The sequence below is a fragment of the Pseudophryne corroboree genome, chromosome 8 (assembly GCF_028390025.1).
Source record: "Pseudophryne corroboree isolate aPseCor3 chromosome 8, aPseCor3.hap2, whole genome shotgun sequence".
Taxonomy (NCBI): Eukaryota; Metazoa; Chordata; class Amphibia; order Anura; family Myobatrachidae; genus Pseudophryne; species Pseudophryne corroboree.
In genome coordinates this window covers 32,618,892-32,646,765 of record NC_086451.1, presented here as the reverse complement: position 1 = coordinate 32,646,765, position 27,874 = coordinate 32,618,892, and the positions used below count along the sequence as shown (strand labels likewise).

The following is a 27,874-nucleotide window of genomic DNA, read 5'->3' as shown; positions in this document are numbered from 1 at the left end:
GTATTTAAAGATAAAGTGCACTTACTTGATTGTGTGTCCCAGGAGGGGGGAATCCATAGCTGTGCAGGCTGATGGATTCTCCCAGACCTTTTCCCTAAAAACGGAATGCTTTCCCATCCAGCCTCACAGTTCCAATGGGGACAGGGAGAAAAAGAAGCAGCTTAGCTATAAGACAAGCTGAGTGGTTTCTTGGAGCTCCATGGAGATCAGCCGTAGTGGACCAGAGACCTGGACCGGGGAGCCAGGCTGCCCAGCTCTGGAGCCCAAATCCAGGCTGCAGGCAGTGAGAAGGGGTCCCGGGCAGGTTTCTGGAAGTCAGTTTAGGAGGGAAAACCTCCCCCCAGCCAGACTGAACGGCACCGTGGGAGTAGCCTGCTCTCCCAGATGGGAGAGACAAAGGAGACCGACCACTCCCCACTGTCCATTGGGAACAATGTTGTGTGTGCATGAGACCAGAGCATGCACAGCTCATGGGTAAACATTGATTGGTTGTACACCACAGGGCGGGCTTACCCCCTGTGGTAAGGGGTCTTGGAGAGGGATAAAAGAAGGGCAGTTGGCCCATAGGATTGTGTATTGTAACATCTTCTTCTGCTGAAACATCTTAATTGTATGCTGTTGCCCCTAGCAATAGGGAGGAGCCTTTTTAAAGGTTTTTGAGCAATAAACACCTTTGCCTCAAGAAGACTGCTTCATCTTGTGACCAACAGGGTTAGGCCAAACCTAGCCCCGTTCTCCGGCTGTCCAGGGAAGCACCTGACGTCTCCAAGCTCCGCCTTCCGCCAGCTACCGGTAGAGGCCTAGCAAGTGGCTAGTGGGGATTCGTCAGCACCACACAGCTGTGGTAAGGCAGTGCGTCGGCACATACAGAGCAGAACCGTGGTTCCAAACGCCATGGCAGGTTAGGAGTTTGGTGGTGGCAGCGAGAACCCGCCCACAACGCAGTGGGTGGAGTCAGTAACAGGCGGTTACTGACGGTAAGCGGGAATCCCCTATGTGGTCAGGCCTCGTGCGGCTTGACTTTCCATTCTGTGCGCAGTCGACGGGACGCGGCAAGCGGCGAGTGCTTCCGTACGGTACCGTCCTGTCACACCTGCTGAGAATACAGCTTGTGAATCGCCTCCAGCACTGCCTCCCTGTCTGGGGGAGCTGTTGGCAAGGCTGATTTGAGGAAACGGCGAGGGGGAGACGTCTCGAATTCCCTTGTACCCCTGAGATACCACTTGTAGAATCCAGGGATCCACCCGTGAACGAGCCCACTGGTCGCTGAAGTTCTGGATACGGGCCCCCACCGCACCTGGCTCCGCCTGTGGAGCCCCAGCGTCATGCGGTGGACTTAGAGGAAGCGGGAGAGGACTTTTGTTCTTGGGAAGTGGCTGTATGGTGCAGCTTTTTCCCTCTACCTCTGCCTCTGGGCAGAAAGGACGCGCCTTTAACCCGCTTGCCTTTCTGGGGCCAAAAGGACTGTACCTGATAATACGGTGCTTTCTTTGGCTGTGAGGGAACATGGGGTAAAAATGTCGACTTCCCAGCTGTTGCTGTGGAAACGAGGTCCAAAAGACCGTCCCCAAACAATTCCTCACCTTTGTAAGGCAAAACCTCCATGTGCCTTTTAGAATCTGCATCACCTGTCCACTGCCGAGTCCACAATCCTCTCCTGGCAGAAATGGACATTGCATTCATTCTAGATGCCAGCCGGCAAATATCCCTCTGTGCATCTCTCATGTATAAGACTGCGTCTTTAATATGCTCTATGGTTAGCAATATAGTGTCCCTGTCGAGGGTATCAATGTTATCAGACAGGGAATCTGACCACGCAGCAGCAGCACTGCACATCCATGCTGAAGCAATAGCCAGTCTCAGTGTAATACCTGAGTGTGTATATACAGACTTCAGGATAGCCTCCTGCTTTCTATCCTCAGGCTCCTTTAAGGCGGCCGTATCCTGAGATGGTAGTGCCACCTTCTTTGACAAGCGTGTGAGCGCTTTATCCACCCTAGGGAATGTCTCCCAACGTATCCTGTCCTCTGGCGGGAAAGGGTACGCCATTAGCAACTTTTTAGAAATCACTAATTTCTTATCGGGGGAAGCCCACGCTTCTTCACACACTTCATTCAACTCATCAGATGGGGGAAAAACCACTGGTTGCTTTTTCTCCCCAAACATAATACCCTTTTTTGTGGTACCTGGGTTAATGTCAGAAATGTGCAACACATTTTTCATTGCCGTAATCATGTAACAGGTGGCTCTGTTGGAATGTACACTAGTCTCATCGTCGTCGACACTGGAGTCAGTATCCGTGTCGACATCTGTGTCAGCCATCTGAGGTAGTGGGCGTTTTTGAGCCCCTGATGGCTTTTGAGACGCCTGGGCAGGTACGGGCTGAGAAGCCGGCTGTCCCACATCTGCTATGTCGTCAAACCTTTTATGTAAGGAGTTGACACTGTCGCGTAATTCCTTCCACATATCCATCCACTCAGGTGTCGACCCCGCAGGGGGTGACATCACATTTATCGGCACCTGCTCCGCCTCCACATAAGCCTCCTCATCAAACATGTCGACACAGCCGTACCGACACACCGCACACACACAGGGAATGCTCTGACTGAGGACAGGACCCCACAAAGTCCTTTGGGGAGACAGAGAGAGAGTATGCCAGCACACACCACAGCGCTATATAATGCAGGGAGTTACACTACACAAGTGATTTACCCTATAGCCGCTATATATATATATAGTATTTGCGCCTAAATTTAGTGCCCCCCCTCTCTTTTTTACCCTATTGAGCCTGGAAACTGCAGGGGAGAGCCTGGGGAGCGTCCTTCCAGCGGAGCTGTGAGAGGAAATGGCGCCAGTGTGCTGAGGGAGATAGCCCCGCCCCTTTTTCGGCTGACTTCTCCCGCTTTTATAATAATAATGTGGCAGGGGTATTTTACACATATATAGCTTCTTAGGCTATATTATGTGTGATTAGCCACTTTAAGGTACTCTAATTGCTGCCCAGGGCGCCCCCCAGCGCCCTGCACCCATCAGTGACCGGAGTATGTGGTGTGCACAGGGAGCAATGGCGCACAGCTGCAGTGCTGTGCGCTACCTTAATGAAGACCGGAGTCTTCAGCCGCCGATTTCCGTGAAGATCTTCATGCTTCTGGCTCTGCCAGGGGGACGGCGGCGCGGCTCCGGGACCGGACGACCGAGGCTGGGCCTGTGTTCGATCCCTCTGGAGCTAATGGTGTCCAGTAGCCTAGAAGCCCAAGCTAGCTGCAAGCAGGTAGGTTCGCTTTTCTCCCCTAAGTCCCTCGTTGCAGTGAGTCTGTTGCCAGCAGATCTCACTGAAAATAAAAAACCTAATAAATACTTTCTTTACTAGAAGCTCAGGAGAGCCCCTAGTGTGCAACCAGCTCGAGCCGGGCACAGATTCTAACTGAGGTCTGGAGGAGAGGCATAGAGGGAGGAGCCAGTGCACACCAGGTAGTCCTAATTCTTTCTTAGAGTGCCCAGTCTCCTTCAGAGCCCGCTATTCCCCATGGTCCTTACGGAGTTCCCAGCATCCACTAGGACGTCAGAGAAATGGATTTAAGCAGACATAAAGAACTAAATTTTTACATATTATTCTGCATTAAGCGTTTCTGTGGGGCTACTGAACAGGACCCAACTGTGAATTTGCTAGAAGGTTTAACTGCTAAACTATACTTCAGTGCATCAGATGAACCTTTATCTCATCGGGCAGCACAGAGGGTGTAATGGTTAGCATCACTGCCTCACAACACTGGGTTCGATTCCCACCATGGGCCTAACTGTGTGGAGTTTGTATGTTCTCCTCGTGCTTGCATGGGTTTCCGCTGGGTACTCCGGTTTCCTCCCACACTCCAAAAATATACTGGTAGGGTAATTGTAATATAGATTGTAAGCTCCACTGCTATAGCTTACCTCTAATGTGCGGATATTGGCCAGAGAAGGGGGCAGCTCAGTAAGCCTGTTTTCGCTGACGTTCAATGTACGCAGGCAGCGCAGCCCACCGACAGTCACCGGAAGCAGCTTCAGCTTATTTCCTAGTAAAACAATGGAAGAGGACATTAAACACAGACTGTATCAGACTATGGAGTGAAGCCTAACAGGGATGTAGGCGACTGCTCTGCAGGCTGAACCACTATTCCTGAGACTGCGGCCAACCAATTCACCAAGAGCCAGCGACAAGGGATGTAGTCAAAACCCAGACAATCAAAAGGTCAACACCAAAATGTCGACTGACAAAGAGAGGACAACCAAAAGGTAGACATAGAATTAAAGCCGTCAGTTAAAATGTAGACAGGGTCAAAATGTTGACAGTCACAATAAAATAACACAATAGGAAACAGCCCTCAAACGAGGCTAATAGGCTGATAACCAATCCAAAGCACAGGAATGGTGTCAATGTCAATATAGTGAACAATTGTAAAACCAGAAGGAATGATTATAATATATATTTAATAAGTGATAAATAACTCAAATACTAAATCCTCACAAAAGCCTGGCAGTCGAAATTCCTAGCCTGAAAATCAGTTATACAAGCACAATTATCAGCTCAAAAGGTGCCGGAATATTGTGAGGACCTTTGAAAAAGCTTTGAGTTTACAACGGCGAAACGCGTCCCTGACCAACATTATTAGTTCCCTCATTCTCAGAACGGTGATGCACAGTAGCTGACACGTTACATACTAATACATCTAACAGCAACAGTATCCCAGCAGTGCTGCATAGTACCTAACACATTACATAGTAACACATATAACAGCAACAGTATCCCATCAGTGCTGCATAATAACTGACACATTACATAGTAACACATCTAAAAGCAACAGTATCTCAGCAGTGCTGCATAGTACCTTACACATTACATAGTAACACATCTAACAGCAACAGTATCTCAGCAGTGCTGCATAGTCACTGACACATTACACAGTAACATATCTAACAGCAACAGCATCCCAACAGTGCTGCATAGTAACTGACATGTTACATAGAAACACATCTAGCAGCAGTAGTATCTCAGCAGTGCTGCATAGTACCTAACACATTACATAGTAACACATCTAACAGCAACAGTATCTCAGCAGTGCTGCATAGTCACTGACACATTAAACAGTGTTGCCTTATAGGTAATTGTCTGCACTTAGTATAATATTAGGGCAATGGATATTGTCTGAATCAAAATATAATTCATTATAAATAGGCGATGTTACCATAGTGGACAGTATACTGGATATATATAGTAAGGAATAGATATGAAATAAGTTTGAATGTATGAGGTAATGTTTAGCTGATTTAAGAGATTAGGTTTGTGTATGTGTTTATATAGATATACTGTATATTTGTGTTTTACAGCAAGATGGTAAAAAATAGTGTAGGGAACAGGTTTATTCTGCTCTAGTCATAAATAAGGCCAGAGAGGTTACAGTAAGATCAAGAGTCATTGTAGAGAAAAGGTATTAGGCCATAAATGATAATAGGTATGTGACAGAGCTCTGTTGGTCATTGGAATTCACAGGTGTGCTTACAGTAGATCAGAATCTACTGGTTTGTCTATTGTCCAGTGAAGGTTAAAAGCTAGGGAGTATAAATTAACTACTATGAAAAGAGATCACATCCATTGATAAAACATTGTGTAACCGACCCCAGGAAAACTTGTCAATACAACAGAACTTTGGATGAAAAGACATTCCAGATTTTACAATACTATACTTGCTTAAGGCAGTGTGGACACCACACTTTTATGACACCATGCCTCCGTGAACAGGACACGACAGCCCAGTTCAATGTTTGTTTTATTACACCTTGGAATCTGACAAACCTATAATTACCTATTCCATTGGAAACTATGAGAATATGATAGTTTGAATTGGTAAAATATGAGATAAAAGGACCAGACTTGTAGTTAGGAGTTAGAAGGAAGAGGGAGAGGGAGAAGAAGAAGGAGAAGGAAGGAAGTCAGTCAGGAGGAGAAGTCATGGAGAACATGCAGAAGGAATGATTCTTGGGATGGCAATCTTTAACTTGCAAGTATACATTTTATGTTAGCAATTGAAACTGTTTGTGAAACTTATGTCATGTTGTTTTATGTTATGTAACGAAGGAAGCATATATAATTATAATTAGTATATATATCACTACTGTGTATATCTTATTCTGTACGATTTGATCTGCCTGTAAATAAAGAATCATATAAAAAGAGCGGTAATATTCAAGCTTGAACTCTCTTTAAGGAATCTTAACTTAATAACTTCATAAGTCATATGTATAAGGACTGCATATATGTATCAGCCAATTAGTTTGTAAGCCTGACATAATATATTTGCAGATATATATGATAAATGCATATTAATTGAAATATATCCATATATTAAATACCATATATGATATATTAAATATTAATATTCATAAATATGATTCCATAAAGCAATATTGGCGACCACGAATTGGACTTGTTATTACTGAATCTGATTATCTGATCTATAATATTTATGAGGAGTAGCAGATGCTATAAGCTGGCTACCAAATCTGCAGAATCACGGTGGGGATGTATCTATGAAAATTTATTACCATTGTGTAATGTCAATTTTGTATTCTGTATAACCTAGGATAAATGTGTTAGTGCAATATACGTTATTTTAACTAACATAATATCTATTAGGAAGCAGCACCAAAGGCTATAAGCCTGCTGGCAAAATACAAGATCACAGTGGAATAGGTTACAAATGAGAATAAAGAATTTAAAGGCCTAGAATAGAAAATGTGCACAGTGGAAAAGAGTATTTCCAAATAAATGTATAAATGTACCAGGTATTAGAGTTTAACCTTAAGACACCGGTCAATCTTAAGGAGAGGATACCTTCAGTACTAAAAACAAAGAATATATAAATTTAGCATTGAAATGTTAAAAATGCAAAAGTTTTCTGTAGCATTTAGAAAAATGCGCAGAACTGCGGCTCTAGAAGCCAAACAGAAATGTAAAGAAGAATCAGGTTCACGTCTTCGTAAGGCGTGCCTGACCATTAATGCAAAAATGCATTCGTTATTTAAGTCCCTTAAACAGAAAAATAAACAGAAAAAGTTTGGGGCAGAAGCGAAAAGCCTGACAGTTTGTAATCAAATTGTCAAGATCTCTGATGAAGAGATAACATCCAGCAAGCAAGCTGAGATAGAAACACCAAACAGGAATAGTGTTGAGGTATGTGAAACTCTGTACACAGAGTCTACAGGAGTCAGAAATGACTTAATCAGTCAAGATCCTAAAATTAAGGAAAGTTACATGTTGCAGGACTGCATCAATGTGCAGCGCATGGAGTCTGCTATGGTCACACAGACCACCAGCAGAACAGCCTCTGTGGTAAAGGAAGAAAGTAGCAATGTGCCGGATGTGTCTATCATCAGACAGCACATTAATGTAAAGGAGGTAGCAGCAATAGGAGATGTCCCCTATACTGTGTCTAGTAAGGGGGAAGATCATTGTAACTCAGATTATGAGTATTCTGCTGAATACACTCTCAGAGTTCCCAATGTAAATGAAGAATTTGTTATGCCCTTAGGCAAAGGTGAATTGTCAGCAGATTTAAACACTGATAGCAGCAGTACAGTGCACACAGGGGTGGGGAAGTTCCCCATGGTGAAAACTCCCATGGCAACCAGAGTTGCAAACCTTGAAATGTATTCACCTGGAAACATGTTTAAAGGGAAAATCCATGAAATTAATTCAGGAATGCATGTTTACAAACAAAGTTCCCAAACTTATGTAACCCCCACAGAGCACTCAGAGACTTCTAGTGATGGTGCAAATGTTTGCATGCTCTCAGAGAGACCACATGCAGAGTGTCATTCTGCAAACCACACACCAATTAACAATGACAAAAAGGATCACCAGGATGAAAATGTTTTTATGCCCTGGTGCCATAACCATTTTATTACAGGTGTGGAAAGACAGAAAGCCCTGGGACCTGCAATACATATTTGGCAAAGTTTAACAAGTTTCTCTCCCCACAAAAGTAGGTTTTTTCAGAAGCTCCAAGATTCTTCCAAACTAAGGAGCCACACCAAGCAGCAAACGCTATGGTTAAAGACAGTCTGGGACCAGGCTGCATCACAAGGGAGTATGGTCACAAGTGAATACGGTAGTATCATTCCTTTACTTGTTAGATCCAATGAAGCCATTGTTTGCTTTGATGTTCAAACAGCCACAGTTTCCAAATTAAACCTGCATCATATCTGCAGCGACAATTGTGCTGTCATTGACACACAATGTGACAGGAAAGATTGGCACAGGCCAGAAACAATTGTTTGTTTGTTATTCAATCGTTAAAAGACACATTTGTAAATTCTGTACCTGATAACATGCAGCAGATAGGACAGAATGCATAGCAAGCTATGTTAAATCACTGTATAAATATCTGTGATAGTCATTGTATGTATTTTTGTTTGATTCATAGTAATCCTGGCAACCTGTATACAGAATGGTGCAAGACTCCAAAAAGACTCCAATTTACAAGGGAAAAGGTCTTCATTAACCCTTTCATCGCTGCTATCCAGCAAAATCTACATAGCATCCCTAAAGACTGATATATGGACAAATCCTCAAGGAGTTTTCCAGTTTCACAAGAAAGGGGAAGGTTTTCATTAACCCTTTCATCACAAGTAATCATTACTTGTCTTTCAAACTACATGTACACTCCCACAACAGTGTACAGCACATCTCATCACTGTGATTATACAGAACTGTCTCATCCCTTCATATACCTTAATCACATATATGTAAACATTTGTCTGAGATATATTTTATATCATTGCATATATACCTTGTAAATATTTTATGTTTTTTTTATATATTACACAATAGATACTACCTATGCTTCCTTCGTAAAAGCTTCAAAAGTAATTAAATATCTAATACAGGATGGTATACCACGTTATAACAAATTGGGCCGAGATTATTAAGTGGGATGAAGAATTCTCTTAATAAAGACTGTCACAAGTCTAAGATAATTATTTGTAGCATAACAGGGTCACTGTATATGCACATGGCTGCATATAAAATAATATTGGATGGAATTAGATATATTTAAAGCCATTCCTAAATGATATTTAATATCTGTTTGAAGCAAAATTATATTCATTTATTGTATTGATAGGATGTTACTATATACACATCAAAAGCATTTTAAATAATTATTAGTCAAAATATAGGTAGGATAGAAAACGCCTTTATATGGGTTAAACTGGTATAAGTTTATGTAAGATTGAGATGTATAAATAGGTACAAGGTAGAATAAGGAGATTTAAGACTGCATGGTAATTTATTCAGTGAGGAAATACAGAACAGAGTAGGTGTACTACTCACAGCCATTTGTGGTACTATTGCCCGAAGACAATTAAGACCTACTATTAACAAGCAAGGAAAGAAAGAAAGAAAGAAAAAAAAAAAAAAAGACTGTTTCATATATGCCTGTTCTATTCAAAATCACAACCTGTTTGTGCAAAAGCAATATGGACACTGGTCACAACTGCGGCATTGGATAAACGCAAAGGAAACAGAACTGCTAAAGACTGTATAAAGACTATTACTATTACTGAGGGTCGTCACAAGTACTGAATGTTCAAGACACAGCACTCGACGTACACAGCCCTCTGCCTCAAACAGCGAAATGGCAAGCAAAGGAGCAGCTGCTACGAAGAATTCTACTTCTAGTAATGGTGCAAATGTTGCAAACGCAAGGCCATAATGCAAACGCAAGGCATCTCCAATTGCAAGCAAACCACGCAGATGACAGTCTTATCCCAGTAAATTGCTACATACAAGAACAGCAAAAATGTCCAAACGTACTGATCCAGATACAGAAAAAAAGGTCTACAATTGGGCTATGGTATTCCAAATGTCTGTAGAAATTAGTTTTCCTCATGAATACTGAATAAAAACCTCAGTTTTGTCTGCTTTAGTTAAAAAGTAGAATAAGGTTAGGTAAGCTAAGAATTTTTAGAGATTTTTAAAATCATAATGGTTATTATTATTACACTTATGGTATATATTATGGTTACAACGAAAGTTATGTTTGAAGGAATATTTTGAAATGTATTTGGAAGCAATTACGCTAGTTTAATGTGTGGCCAATCAAAAGAATTTCTCATGGCCACAAGGGGGCGACTGTTGCCTTATAGGTAATTGTCTGCACTTAGTATAATATTAGGGCAATGGATATTGTCTGAATCAAAATATAATTCATTATAAATAGGCGATGTTACCATAGTGGACAGTATACTGGATATATATAGTAAGGAATAGATATGAAATAAGTTTGAATGTATGAGGTAATGTTTAGCTGATTTAAGAGATTAGGTTTGTGTATGTGTTTATATAGATATACTGTATATTTGTGTTTTACAGCAAGATGGTAAAAAATAGTGTAGGGAACAGGTTTATTCTGCTCTAGTCATAAATAAGGCCAGAGAGGTTACAGTAAGATCAAGAGTCATTGTAGAGAAAAGGTATTAGGCCATAAATGATAATAGGTATGTGACAGAGCTCTGTTGGTCATTGGAATTCACAGGTGTGCTTACAGTAGATCAGAATCTACTGGTTTGTCTATTGTCCAGTGAAGGTTAAAAGCTAGGGAGTATAAATTAACTACTATGAAAAGAGATCACATCCATTGATAAAACATTGTGTAACCGACCCCAGGAAAACTTGTCAATACAACAGAACTTTGGATGAAAAGACATTCCAGATTTTACAATACTATACTTGCTTAAGGCAGTGTGGACACCACACTTTTATGACACCATGCCTCCGTGAACAGGACACGACAGCCCAGTTCAATGTTTGTTTTATTACACCTTGGAATCTGACAAACCTATAATTACCTATTCCATTGGAAACTATGAGAATATGATAGTTTGAATTGGTAAAATATGAGATAAAAGGACCAGACTTGTAGTTAGGAGTTAGAAGGAAGAGGGAGAGGGAGAAGAAGAAGGAGAAGGAAGGAAGTCAGTCAGGAGGAGAAGTCATGGAGAACATGCAGAAGGAATGATTCTTGGGATGGCAATCTTTAACTTGCAAGTATACATTTTATGTTAGCAATTGAAACTGTTTGTGAAACTTATGTCATGTTGTTTTATGTTATGTAACGAAGGAAGCATATATAATTATAATTAGTATATATATCACTACTGTGTATATCTTATTCTGTACGATTTGATCTGCCTGTAAATAAAGAATCATATAAAAAGAGCGGTAATATTCAAGCTTGAACTCTCTTTAAGGAATCTTAACTTAATAACTTCATAAGTCATATGTATAAGGACTGCATATATGTATCAGCCAATTAGTTTGTAAGCCTGACATAATATATTTGCAGATATATATGATAAATGCATATTAATTGAAATATATCCATATATTAAATACCATATATGATATATTAAATATTAATATTCATAAATATGATTCCATAAATCAATAACAGTAACACATCTAACAGCAACAGCATCCCAGCAGTGTCGCATAGTAACTGACATTTTACATAGAAACACATTTAGCAGCAATAGTATCTCAGCAGTGCTGCATAGTACCTAACACATTACATAGTAACACATATAACAGCAACAGTATCCCATCAGTGCTGCATAATAACTGACACATTACATAGTAACACATCTAAAAGCAACAGTATCTCAGCAGTGCTGCATAGTACCTTACACATTACATAGTAACACATCTAACAGCAACAGTATCTCAGCAGTGCTGCATAGTCACTGACACATTACACAGTAACATATCTAACAGCAACAGCATCCCAACAGTGCTGCATAGTAACTGACATGTTACATAGAAACACATCTAGCAGCAGTAGTATCTCAGCAGTGCTGCATAGTACCTAACACATTACATAGTAACACATCTAACAGCAACAGTATCTCAGCAGTGCTGCATAGTCACTGACACATTAAACAGTAACACATCTAACAGCAACAGCATCCCAGCAGTGTCGCATAGTAACTGACATGTTACATAGAAACACATTTAGCAGCAATAGTATCTCAGCAGTGCTGCATAGTACCTAACACATTACATAGTAACACATATAACAGCAACAGTATCCCATCAGTGCTGCATAGTAACTGACACATTACATAGTAACACATCTAAAAGCAACAGTCTCTCAGCAGTGCCGCATAGTACCTAACACATTACATAGTAACACATCTAACAGCAACAGTATCTCAGCAGTGCTGCATAGTCACTGACACATTACACAGTAACACATCTAACAGCAACAGCATCCCAACAGTGCTGCATAGTAACTGACATGTTACATAGAAACATCTAGCAGCAGTAGTATCTCAGCAGTGCTGCATAGTACCTAACACATTACATAGTAACACATCTAACAGCAACAGTATCTCAGCAGTGCTGCATAGTCACTGACACATTACACAGTAACACATCTAACAGCAACAGCATCCCAGCAGTGCTGCATAGTAACTGACATGTTACATAGAAATACATCTAGCAGCAATAGTATCTCAGCAGCGCTGCATAGTACCTAACACATTACATAGTAAAACATCTAACAGCAACAGTATCTCAGCAGTGCTGCATAGTACCTAACACATTACATAGTAACACATCTAACAGCAACAGCATCCCAGCAGTGCTGCATAGTAACTGACATGTTACATAGTAACACATCTAGCAGCAATAGTATCCCACCAGTGCTGCATAGTCACTGACATGTTACATAGCAGCACTTATCTAATAGCAGCAGTATCCTAGCAGTGCTGCATAGTCACTGACACATTAAATAGTAACATATCTAACAGCAACAGCATCCCATCAGTGCTACATAACTGACACATTACATAGTAACATATCTAACAGAAACAGTATCCCAGCAATGCTGTATAGTCACTGAAATATTACATAGTAACACATCTGACAGCAACCCAGCAGTGCTGCATAGTAACTGATACATTACATAGTCACATATCTAACAGCAACAGCATCCCAGCAGTGCTGCATAGTCACTGACACATTACAGAGTAACACATCTAACAGCAACAGCATTCCAGCAGTGCTACATAACTGACACATTACATAGCAACATATCTAACAGCAACAGCATCCCAGCAGTGCTGCACAGTAACTGACACATTACATAGTAACATATCTAACAGCAACAGTATCCCAGCAGTGCTGCATAGTCACTGACATGTTACATAGCAGCACTTATCTAATAGCAGCAGTTTCCCAGCAGTGCTGCATAATAACAACTAACATGTTACATAGCAGCACTTATCTAATAGCAGCAGTATCCCAGCAGTGCTGCATAATAACTGACATGTTACATAGCAGCACTTATCTAATAGCAGCAGTATCCTAGCAGTGCTGCATAATAACGGTCATGTTACATAGCAGCACTTATCTAATAGCAGCAGTATCCTAGCAGTGCTGCATAACAAATGACATGTTACATAGCAGCACTTATCTAACAGCAGCAGTATCCTAACAGCAGCAGTATCCTAGCAGTGCTGCATAACAAATGACATGTTACATAGCAGCACTTATCTAATAGCAGCAGTATCCTAGCAGTGCTGCATAATAACGAACATGTTACATAGCAGCACTTATCTAATAGCAATAGTATCCCAGCAGTGCTGCATAATAACAACTAACATGTTACATAGCAGCACTTATCTAATAGCAGCAGTATCCCAGCAGTGCTGCATAATAACTGACATGTTACATAGCAGCACTTATCTAATAGCAGCAGTATCCTAGCAGTGCTGCATAATAACGAACATGTTACATAGCAGCACTTATCTAATAGCAATAGTATCCCAGCAGTGCTGCATAATAACAACTGACATGTTACATAGCAGCACTTATCTAATAGCAGCAGTATCCTAGCAGTGCTGCATAATAACTGACATGTTACATAGCAGCACTTATGTAACAGCAGCAGTATCCTAGCAGTGCTGCATAATAACTGACATGTTACATAGCAGCACTTATGTAACAGCAGCAGTATCCCAGCAGTGCTGCATAATAACGAACATGTTACATAGCAGCACTCATCTAGCAGCAATAGTATCCCAGCAGTGCTGCATAATAACGAACATGTTACATAGCAGCACTTATCTAATAGCAGCAGTATCCTAGCAGTGCTGCATAATAACTGACATGTTACATAGCAGCACTTATCTAATAGCAGCAGTATCCTTGCAGTGCTGCATAGTAACACTTACCTAACAGTAACAGTATACGCTTAGAGAACACAATAAAGCATGCTGCTGAAATATTAAACAATTTACCAGTTTCAGGCTACATATTAGAACGGAATAGAGCTCTCTGAATTATCACTACATTTGGCAGATGTTTGGGAACAAAGAGAATCATATCTAGCAGAGATCAATAGAATACTGCACCATAAAGCATTAGCAGGAACAATCACGCTGGGAATCCATTACACAGCCTAATTAGCCACCATTAAAGCGACTGCATACATCTACGTGGGCAGAAACGCACTACACCTAACACGGCTTAAAATACAAAAAGAAAAAGGGGTATATCTCCCAGCGCTAAATTATATCAAATGAGTCCTATATACTTTTGGCTATACAATTAAACTATTAAGCATCAGTCATTACAGAAATATTCAATAAATTTATTTTATTGACAGGGTAAAATCGGTCAACTACCATATACTTTCTCTTACACTCAATTTTAAAATACTAAAATAATTACGGTGCTTCCTAATACCGGTATACTGAAATAAACAAAACGACAAGACAACACAAACACAAAACATATATATTCGGTGATACGCTATCCTTAGCGATTTACTCACTGTAACCAAATGGTACTAAGATGTTTAAATAATTGTAATAAAGTCCTGAAGTTCCAGGAGTGGGGCAAGTTTCCACCAGATGAAGTTATCGTATCAGAATCAATCTTTTTAAAAAGTCCATTCAGGCCAATCACTCTTGTGTCCAATGTATATTCTTATCCAAGTTTAACCACATGGAGAGTCACTTACTTTTGTGTCCTGAAGAAGCAAACGACGGGTGTCTGGATCCTGAGGAGGCCTGCTGAGACAGGCGAAACTAGTAGATTGCAGAGACGCCGATCCATTGTCTGCCGGCAGACACCCGTCGTTTGCTTCTTCTTGCCCCACTCCTGGAACTTCAGGACTTTATTACAATTATTTAAACATCTTAGTACCATTTGGTTACAGTGAGTAAATCGCTAAGGATAGCGTATCACCGAATATATATGTTTTGTGTTTGTGTTGTCTTGTCGTTTTGTTTATTTCAGTATACCGGTACAGGTTGAGTATCCCTTATCCAAAATGCTTGGGACCAGCGGTATTTTGGATATGGGATTTTTCCGTATTTTGGAATAATTGCATACCATAATGAGATATCATGGCGATGGGACCTAAATCTAAGCACAGAATGCATTTATGTTACATATACACCTTATACACACAGCCTGAAGGTCATTTTAGCCAATATTTTTTTATAACTTTGTGCATTAAACAAAGTGTGTGTACATTCACACAATTCATTTATGTTTCATATACACCTTATACACATAGCCTGAAAGTCATTTAATACAATATTTTTAATAACTGTGTGTATTAAACAAAGTTTGTGTACATTGAGCCATCAAAAAACAAAGGTTTCACTATTTCACTCTCACTCAAAAAAGTCCGTATTTCGGAATATTCCGTATTTCGGAATATTTGGATATGGGATACTCAACCTGTATTAGGAAGCACCGTAATTATTTTAGTATTTTAAAATTGAGTGTAAGAGAAAGTATATGGTAGTTGACCGATTTTACCCTGTCAATAAAATAAATTTATTGAATATTTCTGTGATGACTGATGCTTAATAGTTTAATTGTATAGTCAAAAGTATATAGGACTCATTTGATATAATTTAGCGCTGGGAGATATACCCCTTTTTCTTTTTGTATTTTAAGTAACGGAGAGGGTAGTGGATTCCCTCTCCCCCCTTGTTTCTCCACAGCAGCTTCAACATATCAAATGAGGCAGAGTTAAGCGCAGTCCTCCATTCCTTTTTTTCCTTTTTTTCTTGTACCTAACACGGCTTATTGAGTGTCTAATGTGTTAAGAGAAAACAAATGATCACGCTGTTAATAATAAATGACAGCTTATTCTGTGACCATCCAGATAAGTCCAGCAATTTCTCTTAATATACACTATAGAGTTGCCTGTAGTGCTCATTTATTTAGGATATTAGATTTACTCATTTGAACAATAGATTAGGACAAGCTGAATAAATATAGAAAAATCTCCAGCCATGATGTCCTTTAACCACTTAACTGACGATTTATTTCGCCGAAAACCACTCCGAAATTGTCTGGGTTTTTTATTAGTGAATTAGGTGAAGAACATCAATTTAAGCCTATCCCAAATTATTTTAGTAAAAAAAATAAAAAAAAGGGGGGGGGAAATAAGATTTTAAACCTACCGGTAAATCTTTTTCTCCTAGTCCGTAGAGGATGCTGGGGACTCCGTAAGGACCATGGGGTATAGACGGGCTCCGCAGGAGACATGGGCACTATAAAGAACTTTAGAATGGGTGTGCACTGGCTCCTCCCTCTATGCCCCTCCTCCAGACCTCAGTTATACCCCTTTCACACCGCAGCTTGTACCCGGTAATTTGCAGTTTTTACTGGCTTCCTAAATGGTTCGAGCTGCGATGTGAAAGGGTCACCTTCAATTTACCGTTTACAAAATACCGGTATTTTGAAACGGTAAAAAAGCAGGGTCCTACCCGTTTCAGACCCGTTTAATTGTGCAGTGTGAAAGGGTCTGAAACGGTATTTGCAAGCCCCAGAAGGTGATAGGCTGTCTCCATGTGTGATCTCACCAGGCAAAAGCAGGAAATAAACATTTAAAATGACAACCACTGTTTTGTATGGGTGAAACGTGTTCAGTGTGAAAGGTACCAAGACGGTAATGAAATGGTAATATACTGGTTACAACATGCGATGTGAAGGGGGTTTAACTGCTCAGACCCGTTTTAAGAACCGTTTAAAGAACCGTTTCAAAAGCAGGTTTTGCGATGTGAAAGCAGCATTAGAGAAACTGTGCCCACAGGAGATGGACAATACGAGGAAAGGATTTTGTTAATCTAAGGGCAAGATTCATACCAGCCCACACCGTATAACCTGGAATATACGCAACCAGTTAACAGTATGAACAAAACATCATCAGCTAAAGACTGATCTCAACTGTAACATAACCCTTATGTAAGGGTAATGCAACTACACTGCTCAAAAAAATAAAGGGAACACTAAAATAACACATCCTAGATCTGAATGAATGAAATATTCTTATTAAATACTTTGTTCTTTACATAGTTGAATGTGCTGACAACAAAATCACACAAAAATTATCAATGGAAATCAAATTTATTAACCCATGGAGGTCTGGATTTGGAGTCACCCTCAAAATTAAAGTGGAAAAACACACTACATGCTGATCCAACTTTGATGTAATGTCCTTAAAACAAGTCAAAATGAGGCTCAGTAGTGTGTGTGGCCTCCACGTGCCTGTATGACCTCCCTACAACCCACACAAGTGGCTCAGGTAGTGCAGCTCATCCAGGATGGCACATCAATGCGAGCTGTGGCAAGAAGGTTTGCTGTGTCTGTCAGCGTAGTGTCCAGAGCATGGAGGTGCTACCAGGAGACAGGCCAGTACATCAGGAGACGTGGAGGAGGCGGTAGGAGGGCAACAACCCAGCAGCAGGACCACTACCTCCGCCTTTGTGCAAGGAGGAACAGGAGGAGCACTGCCAGAGCCCTGCAAAATGACCTCCAGCAAGCCACAAATGTGCATGTGTCTACTCAAACTATCAGAAACAGACTCCATAAGGGTGGTATGAGGGCCCAACGCCCACAGGTGGGGGTTGTGCTTACAGCCCAACACCGTGCAGGATGTTTGGCATTTACCAGAGAACACCAAGATTGGCAAATTCGCCACTGGCGCCCTGTGCTCTTCACAGATGAAAGCAGGGTCTCACTGAGCACATGTGACAGACGTGACAGAGTCTGGAGACGCCAAGGAGAACGTTCTGCTGCCTGCAACATCCTCTAGCATGACTGGTTTGGCAGTGGGTCAGTAATGGTGAGGAGTTGCATTTCTTTGGGGGGCCGCACAGCCCTCCATGTGCTCGCCAGAGGTAGCCTGACTGCCATTAGGTACCGAGATGAGATCCTCAGACCCCTTGTGAGACCATATGCTGGTGCGGTTGGCCCTGGGTTCCTCCTAATGCAAGACAATGCTAGACCTCATGTGGCTGGAATGTGTCAGCAGTTCCTGCAAGACGAAGGCATTGATGCTATGGACTGGCCCGCCCGTTCCCCAGTTCTGAATCCAATTGAGCACATCTGGGACATCATGTCTCGCTCCATCCACCAATGCCACGTTGCACCACAGACTGTCCAGGAGTTGGCGGATGCTTTAGTCCAGGTCTGGAAGGATATCCCTCAGGAGACCATCCGCCACCTCATCAGGAGCATGCCCAGGTGTTGTAGGGAGTTCATACAGGCACGAGGAGGCCACAGACACTACTGAGCCTCATTTTGACTTGTTTTAAGGACATTACATCAAAGTTGGATCAGCCTGTAGTGTGTTTTTCCACTTTAATTTTGAAGTGACTCCAAATCCAGACCTCCATGGGTTAATAAATTTGATTTCCATTGATCATTTTTGTGTGATTTTGCTGTCAGCACATTCAACTATGTAAAGAACAAAGTATTTAATAAGAACATTTCATTCATTCAGATCTAGGATGTGTTATTTTAGTGTTCCCTTTATTTTTTTGAGCAGTGTATATACAAGCCTTGCAGATTTTGTCCGCACAGGGACGGGCGCCCAGCATCCTCTACGGACTAGAAGAAAAAGATTTACCGGTAGGTTTAAAATCTTATTTTCTCTTACGTCCTAGAAGATGCTGGGGACTCCGTAAGGACCATGGGGTTTATACCAAAGCTCCAGACCGGGCGGGAGAGTGCGGACGACTCTGCAGCACCGACTGAGCAAACGCAAGGTCCTCATTAGCCAGGGTATCAAACTTATAGAACTTTGCAAAAGTGTTTGAACCCGACCAGCTAGCTGCTCGGCAAAGCTGTAAAGCCGAGACGCCTCGGGCAGCCGCCCAAGAAGAGCCCACCTTCCTAGTGGAATGGGCCTTTACCGAATTTGGTAACGGCAATCCTGCCGTAGAATGAGCCTGCTGAATCGTGTTACAGATCCAGCGAGCAATAGTCTGCTTCAAAGCAGGAGTGCTAACCTTGTTGGCTGCATACAGGACAAACAGTGCTTCTGTTTTCCTAACCCGAGCCGTCCTGGCTACATAGATTTTTAAGGCCCTGACTACATCCAGGGACTTGGAATCCTCCAAGTCGCCCGTAGCCACAGGCACCACAATAGGTTGGTTCATATGAAATGAAGAAACCACCTTAGGCAAAAATTGAGGACGAGTCCTCAACTCTGCTCTATCCACATGGAAAATCAAATAGGGGCTCTTGTGAGGCAAGGCCGCCAATTCGGACACCCGCCTTGCAGATGCCAAGGCCAACAACATGGCCACCTTCCAAGTGAGAAATTTGAATTCAACCGTTTGAAGAGGTTCAAACCAGTGAGACTTCAGGAACCATAACACCACGTTAAGGTCCCATGGTGCCACTGGGGGCACAAAAGGAGGCTGGATGTGCAGCACTCCCTTTACAAAAGTCTGGACTTCCGGGAGAGAAACCAATTCCTTCTGAAAGAAAATCGACAGGGCCGAAATCTGTACCTTAATGGAGCCTAATTTTAGGCCCATATCCACTCCTGTCTGTAGAAAGTGGAGAAAACGGCCCAGATGGAAATCTTCCGTAGGAGCATTCTTGGCTTCACACCAAGATACATACTTCCTCCAGATACGGTGATAATGTTTCGCCGTCACCTCCTTCCTAGCCTTTATCAGAGTAGGGATGACTTCCTCCGGAATACCTTTCCCAGCTAGGATTTGGTGTTCAACCGTCATGCTGTCAAACGTAACCGCGGTAAGTCTTGGAACATGCAGGGCCCCTGTTGCAACAGGTCCTCCCTGAGAGGAAGAGGCCACGGATCTTCTGTGAGCATCTCCTGAAGATCTGAATACCAGGCCCTTCGAGGCCAATCTGGAACAATGAGTATTGTTTGGACTCTTTTTCTGTCTTATCATTCTCAATATTTGAGATGAGAGGAAGAGGGGGGAATACATAGACCGACTGAAACACCCATGGTGTCACCAGGGCGTCCACCGCTACTGCCTGAGGGTCCCTTGACCTGGCACAATACCTCCGAAGCTTCTTGTTGAGGCGTGACGCCATCATATCTATGTGAGGAATTCCCCAAAGACTTGTTATATCTGTAAAAACTTCTTGATGAAGTCCCCATTCTCCTGGATGGAGATCGTGTCTGCTGAGGAAGTCTGCTTCCCAGTTGTCCACCCCCGGAATGAAGACCGCTGACAGAGCACTAACGTGATTTTCCGCCCAGCGAAGAATCCTGGTGGCTTCCGCCATTGCCACTCTGCTCCTTGTCCCGCCTTGGCGGTTTACATGAGCCACGGCTGTGACGTTGTCTGATTGAATCAGAACCGGTAGGTCGTGAAGAAGATTCTCCGCTTGTCGTAGGCCGTTGTATATGGCCCTCAATTCCAGTACGTTGATGTGTAGACAAGCCTCCTGGCTTGACCATAGCCCCTGAAAATTTCTTCCTTGTGTGACTGCTCCCCATCCTCGGAGGCTCGCGTCCATGGTCACCAGAACCCAGTCTTGAATGCCGAACCTGCGACCCTCTAGAAGGTGAGCACTTTGCAGCCACCACAGGAGAGACACCCTGGCCCTGGGGGACAGGCTTATCTTCTGATGTATTTGTAGATGGGACCCGGACCACTTGCCCAGGAGGTCCCACTGAAACGTCCTTGCATGAAACTTGCCGAAGGGGATGGCCTCGTAGGCTGCCACCATTTTCCCCAGAACTCGAGTGCATTGATGAACAGACACTCTTTTTGGTTTTAGCAGGTCTCTGACCATGTTCTGGAGGTCCCGGGCTTTTTCCATCGGGAGAAAAACCCTCTTCTGTTCAGTGTCCAGAATCATGCCTAGGAATGATAGTCGAGTCGTTGGAATCAATTGTGACTTTGGCAGATTGAGAATCCAACCGTGTTGTTGTAGCACTCTCCGGGAGAGCGACACGCTCTTCTGCAATTGATCTCTCGATCTCGCTTTTATCAGGAGATCGTCCAAGTATGGGATAATTGTGACTCCCTGCCTGCGCAGGAGCACCATCATCTCCGCCATCACCTTGGTGAAAATCCTCGGGGCCGTGGAAAGCCCAAACGGCAACGTCTGAAACTGGTAATGACAATCCTGTACAGCGAATCTCAGGTACTCCTGATGAGGAGGATATATGGGGACATGAAGGTATGCATCCTTTATGTCGAGTGACACCATAAAATCCCCCCCCCTTCCAGACTGGAGATCACAGCCCGGAGCGATTCCATCTTGAATTTGAACTTTTTCAAGTACAGGTTTAGGGATTTTAGATTTAAAATAGGTCTGACCGAACCATCCGGCTTCGGAACCACGAACAGGGTTGAATAGTACCCTTTCCCCTGTTGGACTAGGGGAACCTTGACAATCACTTGCTGTTGACACAGCTTTTGAATTGCAGCTAACACTACTTCCCTCTCTGGGGGAGAAGCTGGCAAGGCCGACTTGAAAAATCGGCGAGGGGGCACCTCTTCGAATTCCAGTTTGTAGCCTTGGGATACAATATCCATCGCCCAAGGATCCACGTCTGACAGAACCCAGACCTGGCTGAAGAGTCGAAGACGTGCCCCCACCGGTGCGGACTCCCTCAGTGGAGCCCCAGCGTCATGCGGTAGAAGCCGGGGAGGACTTCTGCTCCTGGGAACTAGCCGAAGCAGGCGTTCTTTTCCCTCTACCCTTACCGCTGGTGAGGAAGGATGAGCCCCGACCTCTTCTGGACTTATGCGACCGAAAGGACTGTAACTGATATTGTGGAGTTTTCTTTTGCTGTGGGGGAACAAAAGGCAAAAAAGTAGATTTACCCGCGGTAGCTGTGGAAACCAGGTCCGCGAGACCTTCCCCAAATAAAACCTCACCCTTGTAAGGTAAAACCTCCATATGCTTCTTTGAGTCTGCATCACCCGTCCATTGGCGGGTCCACAGGGCTCGCCTAGCAGAAATCGCCATGGCGTTGGCTCTCGAACCTAGCAGCCCAACGTCTCTTTGAGCGTCCCTCATATATAAGACTGCATCTTTAATGTGACCTAAGGTCAATAAAATGGTATCCCTGTCTAGGGTATCAAGGTCAGCTGACAAGGTATCTGTCCAAGATGCAAACGCACTACACACCCATGCCGATGCTATTGCCGGTCTGAGTAAAGCACCCGTATGCGCATAAATAGATTTTAAAGTAGTTTCCTGTCTGCGATCAGCATGATCCTTGAGGGCTGCCGTGTCCGGAGACGGTAGCGCCACCTTCTTGGACAGGCGCGTTAAAGCCTTGTCCACCCTGGGTGAGGATTCCCAACGTACCCTGTCCTGTGCAGGGAAAGGATACGCCATAAGAATCCTTTTGGGAATCTGCAGTTTTTTATCTGGAGTTTCCCAAGCTTTTTCAAATAACTCGTTCAGCTCATGAGATGGGGGAAAGGTAACCTCAGGTTTCTTTTCCTTATACATGTGCACCCTCGTGTCAGGGACAGAGGGGTCCATCTGTGAGGGTGTAGTACTGCTGACCGGCGGTCTCCTGACCGCCGGTCAGCTTACAGACGCCGGGATCCTGGCAGCATACCGACGCCGGGATCCCGGCGGGGAGAGGCGAGTGCAGCAAGCCCCTTGCGTGCTCGCTGCGCTCACCACGCTGCGGGCTCGGTGGCGACCTGCGGTCGCCACGGGTTCTATTCCCACTCTATGGGTGTCGTGGACACCCACGAGTGGAAATAGTCCCTGTTGGTCGGCATGCCGACCGTCGGGATAGTGACCCGTCGGTCTGGTGGAGAAGGTCATGTGACTGTCGGTCAGCTGACCGGCGGTCACATGAATACCACCCATCTGTGATATGCAAAACATCTTTTATTGCAATAATCATATAATGAATACTTTTGGCCACCCTTGAGTGTAACCTCGCATCATCGTAGTCGACACTGGAGTCAGAATCCGTGTCGGTATCAGTGTCTGCTATTTGTGATAGGGGACGTTTTTGAGACCCAGAAGGGCCCTGAGACCCAGTCGAAGCCGTGGATTGACTCCCTGCTTTTTCCCTGGACTCTGCTTTGTCCAGTCTTTTATGTAATAAGGTCACATTTGCATTTAAAACATTCCACATGTCCATCCAATCATGAGTCGGCGTTGCCGACGGAGACACCACAATCATCTGCTCCACCTCCTCTTTAGCTGAGCCTTCCGCATCAGACATGCCGACACACTCGTACCGAAACCCCCACACACACAGGGATATAGTTATAAGGAGACAGTTCCCCAAAAAGGCCCTTTAGAGAGAGAGAGAGTTTGCCAGCACACACCCAGCGCCAACTGACACTGGAAACAATTTCCCAGATATAGCGCTTTTATATATATAATTTACTGTGTAATACACTCACTGCGCCTTACAAGTGCCCCCCCCCCCCCCTTCTTTTCAGCCCTGTGTCACCGTGTTCAGCAGGGGAGAGACCGGGGAGCCAGCTTCTCTGCAGATCTCTGTGGAGAAAATGACGCTGGTTAGTGCTGAGGGACCAAGCTCCGCCCCCTCCAGCGGCAGGCTTCGGTCCCGCTCAAAGTATAAAAACGAGCCCATAAACTTATAAATGCCAGATTGAGAGGTTTTTATTGCTGCCCAGGGCGCCCCCCCTGCGCCCTGCACCCATCAGTGCCTGCAGTGTGTGTTGTGTGTGGGAGCAATGGCGCGCAGCCTTACCGCTGCGCGCTTACCTCAGGGAAGATCTGACGTCTTCTGCTGCCTAAGAAGTCTTCTTTCTTCTTATACTCACCCGGCTTCTATCTTCCGGCTCTGTGAGGAGGACGGCGGCGTGGCTCTGGGACGAACGGCGAGGGGAGACCTGCGTTCCGACTCCCTCTGGAGCTAATGGTGTCCAGTAGCCTAAGAAGCAGAGCCTATCACTTAAGTAGGTCTGCTTCTCTCTCCTCAGTCCCACGATGCAGGGAGCCTGTTGCCAGCAGTGCTCCCTGAAAGTACAAAACCTAACAAAAGTCTTTTTCAGAGAAACTCAGGAGAGCTCCCTGTAATGCACCCAGTCTCCTCTGGGCACAAGATCTAACTGAGGTCTGGAGGAGGGGCATAGAGGGAGGAGCCAGTGCACACCCATTCTAAAGTTCTTTATAGTGCCCATGTCTCCTGCCCGTCTATACCCCATGGTCCTTACAGAGTCCCCAAGCATCCTCTAGGACGTAAGAGAAATTATTTTTATTTGTAACATTTTTTTTCCTTCAAACATCGAAACATCGATCAGGAACATCGGGACCATCGGAAACATCGTGGCTTTCATTTTGAAAGCCGGGACAGCCTGCAGCAGTGACGTGCGGTATACAGGGGGGGGGGGGGGGGGGGGGGGTCTGGGAGTGGCTTGGGTGTGTTCATTTACACTCCACAGCGGCTGCCATTGTCTGCAGCCGCTGGAGGGGAGGGATCGGCAGCACGGCAGACACAGGGGGAGAGTGCGGGGAGGCAGAGGGACCTTCCGGTCCCTCTGACAGCAGCAGCGGAGGGAAGTTTCTCTTCCCCGCCACTGCTAAAACTCTCTATCTGATTGGTCGCATCCTGTGCCACCAGGTCAGATAGAGCACTTGCAGGCATGGTCACATCTGATGCCACCATGCCAGGCAAGTGGTTAATAAGTATTCAGAGCAGTTGCTGATATAATGCAGTATAATATGGGCCACATATCAGGGTACCGATTCCCCGATCCGATATGCAGATCAGAAACGGCCATTGGCGGCCATCGATGATCGGCCTTCCTTCGGGGAATCTGGGAAAATCTGCATGTTGTTCAATCCGTCCCTGATGTATGAGGGCCTTTGAGAACACAACATATATTATTTGTGTATTCATGAAAGTTTATATTGCGCAGAGCTCCGTTGGGATTGCTAGTGTCCTGCCCACTGCTACTAATATTCTGCTTTTCTAATAGGCCCCATACATCAGCAACAGTTTGGGGCAAATCCCCCAATCTCCTGACATTAGGGTACTGGGGATAGCCCACATGTTGGATTCCCCCAATTTGCCAATAAAAACCAAAAATGATCAGGATCGGAAAATCTGGGATTTAGAACATGCAGAATTCCTAGTCGATCGTCGATGGCCGCTGATCTGCGTTTTTGATTGGCGGATGATGGATTGGTTAAACTGATGGATGTCCAGCGTAACTCCTATAAAGCTAATATAAACGTATCTGAAGAGAATAATTATTATACAAAATGACACCGTACGTAGATGATCATTTATTTTTTACGAGCATTTAACGCCATATTTTTGAATGATTCCATTTTCAGCGCAATGAATAAGCGGTAATTTAATAACTCACAATTCAGCCAATGAGAGCACATTGTAAACGCACAGCGGTTACATAGGAGCTTCCACAAACACAAAGAACACACGCACACAAAATTTGCACATAAAAACAACGCATAATTACTGAGGATTTTGCCTTAAATCCCTATTTTTATCCTTAAGTGGAAAATGTCTGTTGTTGAGTTAAAAATCAGGCATTTATAGGCACAGTAGAGTGGCATAGGGGAAGATGTCTTATCCTGGAGAAAGCATAAGGAAGTGATAAACCAGTGATAAGTGCAAGGTGATAAACGCACCAGCCAATCAGCTCCAATATGCAAATTGACAGTTAGGATGTGATTGGCTGGTGCGTTTATCACCTTGCACTTATCACTGGTTTATCACTTCCTGATGCCTTCTCCAGGTTAATACATCTGCCCCATAGACTCAAATCATCTGGAACGGATGTTTTTGTCAACAGCCTACATTTTCCACATAAGGAAAATGTCGAAGTCAAAAATATTACATACACATCAAATACAAACTCCAAACAGATGGGTCGCTGTGCGTGTGCATACACACAGAGTGCACAGCCGATACATACGGTAGCATTCGCACAGACAAGCCGTAAAGATATATTCAACACATATTTCATACAACACATAAATTAAACATGTCAAGCACCAGACATCATAATGTATTTATATAAGAGAGTTATAACATCAGATATATATGTATTATTGGAACGGAACAAGATAAACATGTCATGCTTGGTGTCAAAATGATCAGGGGAATGCGTGTGTTCATTTGATAGCAGTGTGTAGATTGTAGCACATTGCAACGATAAGTTATGATTAAATGTAGGAATATGAAGCCACAATTCTAAAATGAACAAAGAACGTTCTGAAAAACCAGAGGCTAACCCCTCTTCAAGGCTGGACGTTGCTTGCATATGAACTGACCAATAACACATCATGAATGAGAGATTTCCCTCCCCTGGACCAATAACAGAAGACTCAGTCCCAGACATGTACTTCCCCCAATACACAGTATATAGGTATTTCCCCTCACCCAAGAAGTTCTGTTTGGTGTTTGTTTTTGTTGCTGTTGGGGCAGATTCAAAGATGGAGCGGACTGTGCATTGAGGGACAGGGTGAAGTATGCTGGCTGTAAATGATCCTTATGTAACTACAACTGCTTCTTGTGTTAATTGTAACACTGTAACCATATATATACTGTACATGTGTTATATTGTATGCATACCCTTTTAATATAAAAAATATACATCTCTGAGCGATGGACCTCAATCTACACTGTGTGTGAGTGCTTGCTTTCTCTTAAGGGATGTAGTGTTTGCGACGTACAGCACACTTTTATCGTATATGGTAATAAGATGCGCCATGCGTCCGCAGCATATATTAACGCTGGCATTTTAAATATTTATTAGAAATAATCTGAACTTCTCAAAAAATACAGGCATTTAGGGCAAAAAGTTCTAATTATTACAGTACATGCAAAAAAATAACATGCTATATCACACCAGTGTGTAGTGTAAGCCTAATACAGAAATAGACACTTGCCTTTAACATTAAGGGTCTGAAGTTGGACCAAGTCCCCTATGGAGTCAGGGAGAGAACGAATGACGTTGCGTTCTACATTTAGGACCTGTGAGAGAGAAACCGGAGATTAGATTGTAAGTTCTCATGAGCAGGGCCCTCTTCTCTCGTGCTGTTCCTTCCCGCATTTATACCATGATCTCCTCCGCGCTGCCGAGAGCGGCACCCAACCCTTGGGTTCAGCCGGCGCTGCTCATCTGGGCACTATGCTAATGCGACAATGTTTATAAAGCTTGCAGTTACTGGCATTTCTATAATGGGTGCAATGTGTGAGGTGAACACGGGCCCCTGGGTCCAGGGGGCCCACACTGCACCTATATTTTATTGCTTACCTTTCCGGAGTCCCACATCGGAGCTGCAGCTGTGGTAAATAAAAATATCACCGGCAAAATGGCCACCGCACATGCGCAGTAGGGAATTAGTCTCCGGCACATGGTGGACGACACTCTTCCGGAGACCTGCGCACGCACAGTAGACTTTGGTGCAATGCCAGAGTCTACCGTGCTGTGAAGCGGAGAGTCTGTACACGGGCCCCCTCCTCTATTAAACGCCCCTGCTTGCAGTGGGTTCACTACGGCTGGCCGGCGGTCGGGCTCCCGGCGACCAGCATACCGGCGCCGGGAGGCC

General features: G+C 43.7%; 1 protein-coding gene across 4 annotated transcripts in view; it reads right to left on the bottom strand.

The window, feature by feature from the left end:
* LRSAM1 (leucine rich repeat and sterile alpha motif containing 1) overlaps positions 1 to 27,874 on the bottom strand; it is a 189,201-nt gene that overhangs the window by 128,070 nt on the left and 33,257 nt on the right. For all 4 annotated transcript variants that reach the window (XR_010182938.1, XR_010182939.1, XM_063936191.1 and 1 more), the window contains 2 exons: positions 27,212 to 27,296; positions 3,931 to 4,052 (listed from right to left, as the gene is read on the bottom strand). Coding sequence is in view for 2 of the 4 variants with exons in the window: in XM_063936191.1 (XP_063792261.1) it covers positions 3,931 to 4,052; positions 27,212 to 27,296 (207 nt within the window). In the remaining 2 variants the exon portion in view is untranslated. The remainder of the gene's footprint in view (positions 1 to 3,930; positions 4,053 to 27,211; positions 27,297 to 27,874) is intronic.